The sequence below is a fragment of the Budorcas taxicolor genome, chromosome 10, assembly GCF_023091745.1.
Source record: "Budorcas taxicolor isolate Tak-1 chromosome 10, Takin1.1, whole genome shotgun sequence".
Classification (NCBI taxonomy): domain Eukaryota; kingdom Metazoa; phylum Chordata; class Mammalia; order Artiodactyla; family Bovidae; genus Budorcas; species Budorcas taxicolor.
The window spans coordinates 49,984,434-50,000,209 of NC_068919.1; the positions used below are offsets into that span (position 1 = coordinate 49,984,434).

Consider the following 15,776-nt stretch of genomic DNA (forward strand, 5'->3'; position numbering starts at 1 on the left):
TCATGAACCAAATTCAGCCCACTGCCTATTTTTATATGGCTCACAAGGTAAGAATGGTTTCACATTTTTAAGTAGTTGAAAAAAATGACAATAATATTCTTTTGAAAATTACACGAAATTCATATTTCAGTGTCCATAAATAATGATTTATCAGAACATGGCCACACTGATTCAGTTACATATTGCTTATGGCAGCTTTTGTTTGTACTTAGAGACTGCGTGGCCTCACAAAGCCTAGAATATTTGTCTGGGCTTGATAGGAAATGTTTGCTAACCCTAATCTAGACTAATGGATGTCAAAGTGTAGTCCCCTGACCAGTAGCATCAGCATCACCTGGGAACTGGATAAAAATGCAAATATGATCAGGTCCCACCTGGACCCACTGAGTCAGTAGATGATGATGCATGTTAAAGTTTGGGAACCATTTTTACAGTCTGTGCAATATAATGTCTTCTTTTAAGAAACTTGTAACAGAAATTTTCTACTTTGCCATCCTGCTGTGTTGAAAGTGAAAGGTGGTTGTGGACCTTTAGAGTCCTTCATTGCCTGATAGAATAGACCTCATGGACATCACTATTGAAACCTTAACAACAAAGATCCATTGTTGTCGCAGGGCTTATTTAGCATATGATGAGGAGTCAGTATGCATTTGCTTGATGAATAAATGTCATGATTTATATGGAACAGAAAAATTGTAATATTATTATAATTTTAAGTTATAATATTTTCGGGTTTCACTCAGTGGTATTTTAACTGCTTGCCCAGGCTGAGTTTAAAGTAACAGGAGATCAATAGCCAGTTGCCTTCCGCTTGGCAGATTGGTGTGAGGAGTGGTGCATGGGGTTGAAGGATGAAAGAACATTTAGTCAGAGGCTGGACAATGGCATCTTCTAAAGGATAGAAGGGGAGCTTTCTGCCCCTGCAGGATGGCATAATCAGTATCATGACAAGGAACTGTGGGCCCCACATGGTCTTGTGACCCACAGGAAGTCTAGAGTGAGTTTGCTGTGAGTGATCATTGTTAACACTGGAAATTCACTGAGAGGATTCTGTGGTTGACTTTTTCTAGAGATCTTAAAAATCAGTTCAGATTATCTTATGTCTGAAGATACTTAATTGTTTGTCTTGCTCTTTCCCCCTCACAGTTTTTTGGATGAAGCCTGGTTTTTTTATTATTATCCTAGAGGTCCTTTTTGTTTATTTAGATTATTAAATAAAAAATTATCCTAATTGGAATAAATAAATTAGACTGGTAGATTTTGACCTTTCATTTTGTCATTTTGACTCCATTTTTGTACTTTGTTTTCTTTTGGCCATATAAGTGGATATGTTGAAAGTCATCTGTCTGTTTCTTTTGTAGGATTATTTTCTCAGACTTGATTTAGTACTTTGTTAGCTTCTAAGCTTTTTTTTTTTTTTTTTAACTTTTGGATGTCTTCTCTTTGTCTCTTTTAAATTTCACTTAACACCTTTGTATCTATGAAAGACAAAAGCTTGGCTTATAATTTACGCTCATTAAATGCTTATTGAATGAATGACAGTTCTCTTTTATTTTAAACTCCTAACAAGTGGACAAATCGTGATCCCTTTTTTGAGATGAAACACATATTTTGCATTTATTAGCCTCGTTGGTATTCTTTTCCCAGATTTTATAGTACCTATAAAATAGAAAACATGTAATTTAACATTTACTGCTTTCTGATAATTCTGTTTTAAAGGAAGCATTTAAAAAATTCCCTTTACCAGAGGTGGCTGTATTTATTAACATTCTCAAATGCACTATTGCTTTGTTTTTTCTTGCTATCTTCTATCCTTTGCAATATTCAGTTTCTGAAAAGCTACTGTTATTTTCATGAAAATATCTCAAGCCTTGGGCTTTTGAAATATGTAGTTACCTGGAAGATTTTAGAGGAAGACCAGGAACAATGCTAGAAGGGACTGCAAATACTCAGAGACCTAGGTACCGTATTTTCACAAATGTCTTTAATCTCAGCTGGGACTTGGTCCTTTTGACCTTTTTTTCTGCAAAGTTATAACCAGTATTAAATTCAAGCTTCCTTTTTCTAGTCTGCTTGTCTTATTGCCATACCACTTGCATTTCTATGTAAGACTGTGTAGGTACTGAAAAACTGGTATCAGAAGAGGATTGAACCATAACTTTTTTGTTCTGTGTTGAAAGAGCCTTTTACATTATTTGTATATGTGGGAAATCTAGATACAATAAATGAGCTGGTAGAAGTGTTCTGAAAAGTCAGTATTTGGAGTAATGATTTAACGTGTTAATAACTAGTCCAGTGGATACTTTTTGGTAGAGTAGATACTGAGTTTATAGAATATAAATTCAAAAAGCTCTCAGTCCAGTTTGGGATAGAGAAGGTAAGCACATAGAAACATATTTTCAGTTCTGCATCATTTTCATAAGAAATAAGAGAACCTATTTGGGGAAGGCTTTTTTATGGAGGTGATGCCAAAGCTAAGTTCTAAAGGGCTAATAGAAGTAGAGAGACAGGTAAATGTTTTATGAAGAGGGAGCACCTGAAATAGTAACCAGAGTATGAACTATTTTAAATAATTTTTTTCACTTTTTTCCTTTTGAAAAGTGTGATTATCCTTTTTTTTTAATTGATAGAGTAATACATTGAAGAGCAAGCCTTCTTTTTACCCTTGTGCCCAGTTTTCTCAAAATGAGTTTCTTATATATTTTTCAGAAGCTGTATTTTTATAGAAAAATATAGTTTTAAAAAACAAGCAGAATTATATGTATGTTGGGCCACAGTTCATTGTATGGACAGGTTTTGTTTTTTTCTGTCTCCCACTTATTTATCTTGGAGATCTTTGGTGGGAAGCTTTTGAAGAAAAGTTTTACATAGAGGAGTGACGTAATTCCATGTTTTAAGTAACTGTAACACTGGTGACCATGTGGAATGGTTTTCAGTAGCGAAGACTAGAAGGAAGGAAGTGTGTTAGAGAATATGATGAACACCAGGAATGGAAGTTGTGTCTCCTGAAACAGACCTAGCTCACCAGCCTGAAAATAGTAGGAAGATCCTTGCCTCTTTGTGCTTTGGATTGGATCACATTTAGAAGTGATACTGCCTTTCCAGAGGATATTTGGAAATATACAGTAGTTGTCAGAGCAGCTGAGGGACTCTGATGGCATTTGATGCATGAGAGCCATGTATGCTAGACTCCCTGCATTGCTCAAAATGGTCCTTCCCACAGCGCCCACATGTCTCCACTAAGAAGCACTCATCTGCATGCTGGCCACGGGCATGCTCCTTTAAAATGCAGTTGCCTGGGCCCTACACCAGCACACTGAATTGTAAGTAATGTTTTCCTGGAACACAACCACACTCACCTGTTTGTTTCTTACCTATGATTGATTTTGTACTACAGTGGCAGATATGAATAGTTTTGACCAAATCATATGGCCCACAAAGCCTAAGTATTTATTGTTTGGCCCTTTATAGAAAAAGTTTGCTGACCCTTGGTAGAGACAGGTAGTTCCCAGTCTTGGCTACATAATGGAATCATGTGGCCAGCTTCAACAAAATTGCTGATGTCAGGATCTACCCCCACCCTATCAGAATCTGAGATTTAGTCCGGGTAACTGAGTTTTAAAAGCTTTCCAGGTAATTGTAATGGGTAGGCAAGGTTGCGGATCTCTGTCACAGAGCAGGAAGAGTGCTTATAGCAGTACAAGCTGGTGATTTTGGTTCCTAATGTTTTTCACTAGGTCAGCGTGCCAGAGTTGCAAACAGGAAAGGTCGAAGAATGTCTTACTGCATTAAATGCCACATTTCAAAAGCCTCTGGATGCTTGGAATAGGACAAAAGCTATGTGTATAGTTCTGCATGTGACAGTAGGCAGAAATGAAAAGAGGAGTGAGCCTGCACTCGAGTTGAAAGACTAACAACAGGACTTAAACCCTACCTTTTGACAAATAGCAGGTCCGTTATTTGAGGATGAATAAAACAGGAAGAACAGCTGGATCCAATGGGAGATTTATTTAACAAGGGAAAGGGTATATTATCCTAAAGACTCACAGGGAGGAGCAGTCCTCTGAAAATTATTCTCTATAGAAACCAAAAGAAAAATTTAGGAAACTATGTGGCACTCTCAGGAAGATATAAAAAATGGCTTCTGAAAAGTAGATTGTAAACTCTGGTTCCCAAGCCACATTCGACCCAGCACATGTGTCTTGTATGGTCTGCCTGTTGTTTTTAGAAATTTTGAATGAGTTGTCAGCATTTAAAAACAGAGTTCATATAAAAATTCAGATTTGTAGTATCTCTTGAAAGATCAAATCTCTCAGCAGCAAGGCTGAATCGCATCACCCCTTACTCTCTCCTTTTTTGAACACTTCATTCCTAAAGGCAATTAGGTGACACCAGCAGGCAAGGCATACCTGCCTGGTGAGGGGAGCTCTCCTGGCACAGGGCAGGGTGCCCTGTGTGCCCTGTGGAGGGGTGACTGGCTTGGAATGTCAGAGTATCAGTATTGAGAGGAATTGTCTGCTTACGAAGGGCAGTTCTAAGAGAAACTGGGGCTCTTTGGAGATACGGCTGATTCCAGGGCTGGGGCAGGGAAAGAACAAGATGGATCTGGAACTCCTCATGCCAGCGTCAGTGCTCAGAGAATGGTGAGGACAGGCCCAAAAGATATAATAATGATAGTAATGGATTATAACCCATTCAAGAAAATAGGAAACTGAGAGGGAATGAACAAATGAATAAATTGTAAGTTTTATAAGGGATAGAATATTTACATAGTTCTAAATTATGTCTGTATGAAGTACTCATTGACTGCAAAAGAGAAGAGTATCTTTTTGGTAAAGGCTGGCAGTTTACACCTTGATGAAGTGGTCAAGTAAACCATCTTCAGTAATGAGATCAAAGTCGTGTGTCTCATGATCAGATGCAATGAGAATAAAGCATCATTTCTGAGATACTCTAACTAAAGATGACTCTAATAATGGAGAAACATCTGAGAAACCCAAATTGAGGGACATTCCAATGCAAAATAACTGATCTGTAATCCTCAAAAGTGTCCAAGTTATATAAGCTGGAAAGACTGTGGATTATTTCCAGATTGCAGGAGACTAAAGAAACAACTGCTAAAGGCAACATGGGTCTGAATTGGATGGTATTGGGACAAATGGCAAAACTTGAATGAGTCAGTCTGAGGATTTAATGGTACTAATGTAACAATACCAGTTTCCTGATTTTGATGATTATATTGTGATTATCTAGGAAAAACACCCATAGATTGTAGGAACTGTATGTCGAATTGTTCAAGTGTAATAGGACATCATGGAAGCAGCTTACTCTTAGATGGTTCTAGATTTTAAAAACTTCTTTGTATTGTACTTGGAACTTTTCTGTAAGTTTGGGGTGTCTTTCAAAATTAAACAAATTTATATGTCTGTATAAATTTATACACATGGCTTTACACACATGGGGAAAGTGTTTTGCCACAGCATTCATTTTTCTTTTAGCTTTTATTTCTAGAAGTAGTAGCCTGTTTGTTGTAAGGCCCTAGATCATAGAAACTCTTCTTAAATGTGAGTTTTATTGGCAAAATTAGCAATAACTATGTATGCATTTTAATAATAGAAGGTTCATAGTTTTCTAATTGTTACTATTTTGTATGGTGTTTATTATATGCTATCTTAAGACAAACCTTCAATATTTTGAGTTGCAAAATAGATTTAGGATTTATTACGAATGGCAGCATAATTTTTCTATAAATTATGCCAGTAATTTTTGAAGTTTTTTTGTTTGGCTAATTGATCTAATATGATTTAAGTTGGAAGTGAAATTTTAGTACCTTCTCAGAGATAAACTTTGCCTGCTTCTGGCATGTGTATATCCTTCCACTTTTCATGTTAAAGAAGGCAGTTAACCTTTAAATAAATGAATATATATGTAATAGATATTATATATATATAATGAAAACTAAGATAGATTGTATAAAAATAATTTAATAATGGTAGTCTGAGACTAGAGTTCCTAATGAAATAGGGAAACAGGAAAGAGGGGCCTCAAAAAAGGTAGAATTTCAGTCTTAGCTTTGATGATTAGAAAAATTTATAGGTTAAAGAATATTTTTAAAATCTAGTAGAATTTAAAGCAAGCTATATATCTTCTAAGTCACTAGAGAGTAACTGAAATGAAAATAAGATTGAGTGGTTTCCTCTAGCAAGTGAAATTATAGGTGATTTTTCTTTCCTCCTTTGTACTTTTTCATATTTAAAGAAATTTATATATATGTGCTTTTATGTGATAGCTATCAACTCCCAATGAACAAATGTTTAAAAATTAAAATGTAATATATAGTACAAAATATTCTAAAATATTTTATAGGTTTTTCATTGGAAAAATCTTTCTATTTCTAGGCTTATTGGTGGGCAGTATTACTTATGGGAATTGCCCTGATCATGTTAATGGCTGGTTTTATTAAGATATGCAGTGTACACACTCCAAGTAGTAATCCAAAGTTGCCTCCTCCTAAACCTCTTCCAGGTAAGACAATTTGAGCATGGTATATATTTTTATTACTCAGAACCATTCAGCAAGTAGGACTGAATTTTAAAGGAGTCTTTAGTAGTTGATTTATAGTACTTTCTCCTTGAGAATGGGATTACTAGGTGGATTATTTAGTTGATTTTTAAGTGTCCTCCCCCCCGCCCCACCAATCAACGCAGTCTAGCTTATGGCTGCTGATTTAATGGTAATATATCCTTTTTTTAAAAAAAATAGTAAAATCTTCCCTTTTTGGTTTTATTATGATAGACCACTTTTAAAGGATTGGTCTTTCTAATAGCTATGCTTCAGTTATGGGTTTTGTGTTCATGCTCCTGAAATATATTCTGTCACATAAACTTATTTTCCTTAGGGAAAAATACAGACTTCTCTTGTGGGGCATACAGATTCCAGTCTGTGGGAGAGTCTTAGGGTAGAGGCTTCAGTTACCAAACAACTGTAGTTATTCTCCATCTCTGAAAACAACTCCTAAGGTTTTGTCTCCATCCTTTAGCTCTCAGGGAGCCAAGGCTGGGAGGAGATGAGAGATGGGAAAGACCTTTATATGAGAGACCCTGGAGAAGGGAAAGGCTACCCACTCCAGTATTCTGGCCTGGAGAATTCCATGGACTGTATAGTCCATGGGGTCGCAAAGGGTTGAACATGACTGAGTGACTTTTCATTTCATGGATTTGGAGAAGGATAAGAAATCCATTTACCAGATTATTTAGGCCCTGCCTATTTCTCCCTCCTCCTCCCCAGGCTGGGTGTCCCTTCCACCCTTTCTTCAGGACCCTTGGACTCTGTTCTTGCATGTTCAAGGGCGGGCACCATCCCAGGATTCCTTCTCCTGCCTCCCACTCACTTCGCCTCTTGAAGCCTCTTGCCTCGGGCCAAATCCACTGCCCTACATAAAATTGTTTAAAACTAGGGCTTTCTTATAATTTTCCCTCCGTTCTCCTGTATTTCCTTATGTAGTCATTCTCGGACAGTATCTTGGAGGGAAGCAAAGGAAATTTGATTTCGATGTCATTGCTTTTCAAATTACTGCCTTAGCAGTCAGGAATTTTTGTCAGTTTCTTAGGGATTTCCAAGGGCCACATGACACTTTTTAACTACACTACCAGTTCATTTTATTGAATGAGACTACATTATTCTCATTCAATGAAAATTCTTTTACTTAATTTCATTTTAAGAAAATGCCAGCTCTTAACTGCTATTTATTGAACCCTCACAAAAGATATTGAGCACTTTTACATGAATTATCATATAATCCTCACAACAGACTATATGAGTTAGTTAATTGTCTCTGTTTTACAGACTAATCATCTGAGCTTCAGAGAGGTTAAGTCATTTGCTCAAAGATACCCAGCAGTTTCTTCCTCTTGGAGTCTGTCCTCAGAATCCATATTAATCTGATAGTTGTAGCTTTTTAGCAATTGTACTGTGGCTAGTCTCAGTTAAGATGTATTGTAGATATAAAATGCCTACCAAACTCTGGCTTCCCTGGTGGCCCAGACGGTTAAGTGTCAAACTCTGAAGAATTAGTATTTTTAAGATGAAATATTTTATCAATAATTATTAATATTTTGGCTATATTGGGTTAATGAAATAAAAATATTATTGAAATTATTTTACCTGTCTCTCTTTTATTTTTTACATTATGGCTACCAGAACCTCTTCTTTTTATTGAAATGGCAACTTTGTCTTTAAAAGATTGAAAAGGTCATGATAAACCTCTTTTGCTTTTGTTTGTGACCCACAGGCACTTTAAAGAGGAGAAGACCTCCACAGCCCATTCAACAGCCCCAGCGTCAGAGGCCCCGGGAGAGTTATCAGATGGGACACATGAGACGTTAACTCAGCTTTTGCCTTGGTTCTTCCTAGTGCCTACAATGGGAAAACTTCACTCCAAAGAGAAACCTATTAAATCATCATCCCCAAATGAAACCCTCACAAATAACAGTAGAAGAAAAAAAATGGCAAGAGATCATGTCCTCAGATCAGGTGGAATTACTTAAATTTTAAAGCCTGAAAATTCCAATTTGGGGGTGGGATGTGAAAAAAAAAAAAAAGGAACCCCATTTTCTTATAGACAGATATTTTTAACCTAATGGCACAAAGTCTTAGAATATTATTATGTGCCCCGTGTTCCCTGTTCTTCGTTGCTGCATTTTCTTCACTTGCAGGCAAACTTGGCTCTCGATAAACTTTTATCACAAATTTAAATATATATATATTTTTTTCAACTGCCAATCAAGGCTAGGAGGCTCGACCACCTCAACATTGGAGACATCACTTGCCAATGTACATACCTTGTTATATGCAGACATGTTATTTCTTACGTACACTGTACTTCTGTGTGCAATTGTAAACAGAAATTGCAATATGGATGTTTCTTTGTATTATAAAATTTTTTCCGCTCTTAATGAAAAATTACTGTTAATTGACATACTCAGGATAACAGAGAATGGTGGTATTCAGTGGTCCAGGATTCTGTCATGCTTTACATGGGCAGTTATGAGAAGAGAATCAGTTCACCTTTTCCTCATGATGGAGTTGGTTCTGATATTCATTTTGTTTTATCAAACGGCTGCTAAGAGCACAGGATTGACGACACTGAAGAACACAGTTACGTGTTGTGAAAACTGGACATATGCAGCATACTACTACTTCAGACCTAGTTCTTTATGTAAATGTCTGATTTCTGCTTAATTATTTTAAACTTTCTAATTCAATTCCATTTTTGAATTGATAGGTGAAATTTTTATTCATATTGGTAGCAGTTAGGTCAGTGAAATGATTCTTTTTATTTGCAGCCTCTTATTTGTATGTTAATTATGTTTCGGGTTTTGTCTGATATGGAAAAGAAAAGCTGTGTGTCTGTTTTATCAAGATATTTGGACAGAGTTTTCAGCATATCTTCGTGATCATCGGTAACCACTAAAGAGGAGTGATTTGCTCAACTAGTAGTTAAAATTGTAGATAGGCCTTCCGACACTTTTTTCCCCTAAGATATTTTGTCAGCAGTGAAGGTGAAACAGCACAATGTCCCATTCCAAATTTATTTTTTAAACAGTTGTAAATAATTGGCTTTTTAAAGAAAGAAGTCGAAAGCATTTAATGTATTAACAGGCTTATTGCTATGCAGGAATGGAAGGGGGCATTACGAAAAAAAAAAACTTTAAGCTTGTGACATATTTATTGCTTCTGTTTTCCAACTACATCATGTTAAATTAGAAGTAAACAGCTATGATTTTCCTGGCTTCACATAAGAGGCAAATTTAGACAAAGTTGAAACGATTTGTGTTTGGCTTTTTTTTTTTTCCTTTTTTTTCTTAAGAGTATAAGGTTTACACAATCATTCTCATAATGTGACGCAAGCCAGCAAGGCCAAAAATGCTAGAGAAAATAATGGGATCTCTTCCTTGTAAACTTGTACAGTATGTGGTGACTTTTTTCAAAATACAGCTTTTTGTACATGATTTAGAGACAAATTTTGTACATGAAACCCCAGATAGACTATAAATAATTCTAAACAAACAAGTAGGTAGATATGTATGTAATTGCTTTTAAATCATTTAAATGCCTTTGTTTTTGGACTGTGCAAAGGTTGGAAGTGGGTTTGCATTTCTAAAATGGTGACTTTTACTCCGCCAGAGTTCTTAGTAACTTCTTGAGTGTGCTAGACTTTGAACATGTACATTTTTTTGCTTGAAATGTTATCCTGTGGTAGGGTTTTGGCAGGTATACAACTGCCCTATTTTATTTTGAGTCTAAGTTAAATGTTTTCTGAAAAGAGATACATGCACTGAACTCTTTCCACTCCAAATCAAGATGTGGTAAAACAAAAGGATCAAGACAAGTGAGATCTAATACTACTGTCAGTTTAATGTCCACTGTGTTTTATACAGTATCTTTTTGTTCACTTTGGAAATTTTTACTAAAAAATTGCAAAAAATAAAGTATTGTGCAAAGATGTAAGGTTTTTTGAAACTTGAAATGCATTAATAAATAGACTTGATGAAACAACTTGAAGGTTTCATACTCTTTGAACTTTGAGAACTATCGAAAGAAGTGTCCCGTAAGGCAGCCTTTCCTTACTAAATGAAAGCGATGGTTAAGCAGAAAGGGAATTGCCTCTTCCCACACAAGTATAGATATCTTTATTCTTAGTTAGGGCTTCATGTAAAAATTTTTGTGATTAGATCTCTCTCTTTCTATACACAGTGAACATTTGAAAAACATTTAACTAATCTCAACTGCTTTGCATTATTTCTAATCAGTATTCAGAGTGCTTAAACATGTCTTAGTGGAAGAGCTGAGTCATTTTGGAAACTGTGGTCTTATATATTTTTTCCAAAGTTTTGAATGCTAAGTGCTTCATTTATTTTAAATGTTGAGTTTGATGTTAAGTGTGTTTTAAAAATTTGAGCCATGTTTTTCTGCTTTGTCAAATTCATGGCACGTAAGAAGACTTGACATTTCAGCCTTACCTAGAAAAAGAATTGTAAGCCCAGAATAGTGCCCTGCACAGAATAATATACCCCAAACCCAAGTTATTTTTTTAATATATTGAGGCCAGTTTAAATAAGTAGTATTTGTGAAGTCAGTAAAAACATGCAATACTTTTTACTTTAATTCAGAAACCTCAAAATATGTATTATGTCTAATTATGTTTATTAAACTATCAATATTAACTTAGATGATTACAAGTTTACTGTTTATACTTACAACTGCATATTTAAATTTTGTTTAGATAAAATCAGCAATAGAATAAATTATTACACTTTCTGGACTGGTGCCCTTTATAGTGTCAGAAAATATACAGTTTGGGGAAGGCCTTCTTTATGGGAATGGCAGTGTTATCTGATCAGTCTTGTTTTCTGAGGTGTTTTCAGCAGTTTGTGCTTTGGGTAGTTTGTTTTTGTTATATTCACAGACTAGTGAAAACTGAAGATTTCTCCAAACTGAGCAAACCACTCTCAAGTTTTTATATCTGTCCCTGTGGTCTATACATTTTAAGACCTAAGGATTATTATTTCCCCAAAGATGGGATTAGTGTCCATGGCAGCTGTGCAATTATGGGTTCTTGTTCTTAGGAAGGGTTTTAATTTCCAAAGTATTTCTAATCAGAAGTATAGGAGGGTCAATTTAGTAAGTCCATTATAAAACTGGACAGCCCATCTTCAGGGGTTTAGGAAATGATGTTCCTTATCCAAATTTAAAGAGTCAAGGTCTCCCAAAACTAGAGAGCAAGTTGGATTTAGCTTTAAAGCAGCTGCCAGGGACAGTTATTCCTCAGAGAAGTCACTAAAGTTGCAAGAAATTGTAGTTTCCTGAAAAGCACTTTTGACTTCTAAGGAGCAAAAAGGATAATGAGTTTGCCTCACAGAACTCGGCTTCAGTTTAAGCATTTCTGGTTTTATGTTCTCATTTAAAAACAACTTCCATTCAAATCTTTTTCTGTTTATTACCAGTTTAGTTTTTCCACTCTGCTTTCTGTATACAAACCTTTATATTTAGGATACAAGTGAACCCTTGTATTCTGCACTACTGTATTATTTGTGTATGTTAAATGCAATCATGTATGCACTATTTTCAGTAGAAATTTATGTTTTATAATTGATAAGCTTTTCAGAGTATTTGATCTCTCCTGTGAAAAACAGTGCAATGCTAGGTAAAAATGGAGGGTAGAGCAAAATAATTATCAGCCTCTGTTTTGTCCTAAAATTTCTGCTAAAATCACAGATTGGGGGAAGAAAAGACCATATCCAACAAGGATAAGGAATACTGAAGATAACAAAAACAGCATTTTGGAGACTTTCTGGAAAGCATTTGGAGAAGTAGTGTCTGACTTGGCAGACCCTGGGAAGCCAAATCCTAAACCAGCATTGGAAACATGAGAATAGCCCAGTTTCTATTGTTAACATTTTGGGATATAGTCTTCAACACTTTTCTATTTTCTTATTTAACAATAAGAAATAGCTGTCTTATTTAACAATATATTGATATTGTATCTAGATAATTTTAATGACTGTAAATATTTCATTCTATGGATGTATTGTACATTTTAAAAAACCTATTGTTTGGACATTGAGATTTTTAGATTGTTCATTATTTTAAGTAACCCTTTAAGGAAAATTCTAAGCCAGATAATGAAATAAATTCCTAAAAGTGGAATTAAAAGTGAGTTAAAGACTTTCTAAAGGTTGTTGATAAAAATTATGATGCTGTCTTCCAGATAATATGTACCAAGTTATACTTTTTCTATTAACATATATTAGCATATTATATAGATAATTTATTAAAATCTGAGAGCCCTCTGGTTAAAAATTCACATGCATGTAGCCATGTGGACTTATTAGAAACAATAGTGGAAGACTCCTGCTTAGTTGACTTTGCTAGCTTTGGACAAAACCCAAATGAAAGTCAAAAGTAATGCCCTGATGTGGTCTCTAAATATCACTTTCTTCAAAGAAACCTGACTTCCTTGGATAACTGGTTAATTCCAGGTTATAGGGAAATAAATGTGTATGTAGAGTTGAGAAAAAGCACTGTCATACCAGAAAGCAAGCAAGCTACTAGAGGTCTATCAGAAAAGATTCAGGAAGCATCTTGAAATTTTCATTGGCCAAAACTGTTTTACTTATGAATTAATAATGATAGTTTACAAAACTATAGTTAGCTTTGAAACTTAACTATTCCAGCTAATAAAGAGGAGTGATACAATATCACCATTTTTATCCCACAATGATTAAGGGACCCAGACAATGATCAGTAGTGACCACTAACCTCACAAAAGAGCGGTGAAATAATTTGTGCCTCCTAATGGAAACACACATACCACTTATGAAGCAGTCCAGCCAAAAGTCAGATCTGATCTTGATCAAGCCTTTGGATCTAACCACCTCTTTACTAGAAATGATACCCATGGCTCAGCAGGTAAAGAATCCACCTGCAGTGCAGGAGACACAGGAGACTCGGGTTCGGTCCCTGGATTGGGAAGATTCCCTGGAGGAGGGCATGGCAACCCACTGTAGTATTCTCGCCTGAAGAATCCCATGGACAGAGGAGCCTGGCAGCTGTAGTCCACAGGGTCGCAGAGACATGACTAAAGGGACTTAGCATGCATGCATGCAAAGGAACATGTCAAATGATACCACAAAAGATTTAATCAGCAAAATCCAGACTGGAAAACTATAGGACAAATGACCCTGATTCTTCAACAATTGAATTCCAGGGAAAAAAAGATGGATTAAGAGAAACTTAAGATATTATACCTGCCAGATAGTGTATCTGCCAGTACAATTTGTGGACTTCTTTGGATCCTGATTGAAATAATGAAAAATAACACCATTGGGAAAATAGGAAAACTTAACTAGATATTGATGATTTTAAGGATTTCTGCAGTTATTTTTTAGGTTTGAAAATGGTATGGTTACATTTTTAAAAGGAGCCCTTTTAGAGATGCATATTGAATACCTAAAAGTGATGATATGGTGTTTGCTTAAAAAAAGTGAGCTGCAGTTGGGTGATATCTGGGAGTAAAGTTGAAAACAATTTTGACTGTGAGTTGATAATTGTTGAACCTGGGTGATGGCTACTTGGGGATTCATTATAGTGTCTTCTCTACCTGTGTTCCTATTCAAAACTTTCTATAAAAATTAAAAATTTTAATGTGGATTAAATTCTTATAGCAGCTCATTCATTACTGTTTTTATTTTAGCAACAATTCATGACAATGACCTATATTCATAACGATTTTTTAAATAATGATTTTAGTGGAATTAAACTTGAACCAGTCAAGCAAGCATAATTAATTATATTCTGCTCCAGTTATGATGAATGATTAATTGATTTCAACTGCTAGGGTGAGTGGTTGAAGCTATCAGTCACTCAGTAATCATAGCAAGCAGGCCATTAGATCCCTCCTTGCTCGCTAGATTTTGAGGGGCTTAATAGCTATTTAAGGAAAATATTTTATATTAAAACATGTTAGGGAGTATGATGAGATTATCCACATTTAACCTGTGTGTCCCATATTAGAATGTGTTAAGTAGCTCAGTACAGTAAGCTGCATTCTACTCTTTCTCCTTAAAATGATAATCATCCCTGGAGGTGGAAATGTATCTTTAAAAAGCTATCTTGAAATTGTTTTCTGTGTAAAGAAATTAGAATAATTTGATCTAGTGTAAGTTGTCTTCCTATAAAATGTGTTTCTATTGTATGTGTTTTAGACATCATTTTGAAAAGTGAAACCTATTTGGTAATACTGAACCTATTAAGCAGTTTTATTTCGTTCTCATGTATATTTAATTCCTCCCCCTCCCCGCGCCTTTTAGACAGTTTGTATTTCTAAACCTCTAAAGGCCTGCTTTTATAAAGTGTCAATGTTATGATTAACTTTTCATTATTTTGGATTTGTGATCGTAGTTTTTATTTTTTGCAGTCCCTATTAGTAGCAACTCTGATTAACTGAATTGACCTATTAACCATTTTTTCTTCTTCTCCCTTGAAACCTTATCAGAACATGTTTGGAATTTTTTGGCTTATGTGGTCTGCATGTGCTGATTTGTGTGGACTGATTGCCTCGGTTAGTCACTGGATGGATGGATCTGTGTTAAGCTCTTGGTTGCTCCAGCACCGCTGCTGGATAATAGGAAATCAGTAGTGAACTTAACAGTCCCAGCCCTCGGGAAACTTAAGCCTGGTGGGTGAGATAGACACTAACCCTATATCATGTGCTCAGTGCTCAGTCGTGTCCAACTCTTTGGGACCCCATAGACTGTAGCCCACCAGCCTCCTCTGTCCATGGGATTTCCCAGGCAAGAATACTGCAGTGGGTAGCTGTTTCCTTCTCCAGGGGATCTTCCTGATCCAGGGATTGAACCCAGGTCTCCTGCATTACAGGTGGATTCTTTACTGTCTGAGCTACCATATGAGCAATAACCATGTGAATACATGTCAATATCAACCATGATAAATGCTGTGAGGGGAGGCCTTGGTGGTCTAAGAGCTGGTCATGCAAAGATGGGATTGAGGAAGGAGATGGGATCTAGTCAGGGAGGACATGGCATGTATCCCCAGAAAGTGATGCTTGAGTCCAAATCTGAAGAATGAAGAGATTAAATAGGTCAAGTAGGGTTTTTATTAATAGTGAGTGGTTATATATTGGGCACTGAGAGCTAGTTTCTCTTTGGGGAAAGGTAATATTTTTTGCTCTTGATTGTATCATATGTGAACCCAGC

At 35.8% G+C, this 15,776-nt stretch overlaps 1 protein-coding gene across 1 annotated transcript in view; it reads left to right on the top strand.

The window, feature by feature from the left end:
- The window catches only part of ADAM10 (ADAM metallopeptidase domain 10), a 76,564-nt gene extending 66,167 nt beyond the window's left edge, over positions 1-10,397 (top strand). The window contains exons 13-14 of the mRNA XM_052646640.1: positions 6,399-6,525; positions 8,291-10,397. Coding sequence (XP_052502600.1) covers positions 6,399-6,525; positions 8,291-8,385 — 222 coding nt within the window. The 3' untranslated portion in view covers positions 8,386-10,397. The remainder of the gene's footprint in view (positions 1-6,398; positions 6,526-8,290) is intronic.
- Positions 10,398-15,776: the final 5,379 nt, after the last annotated feature.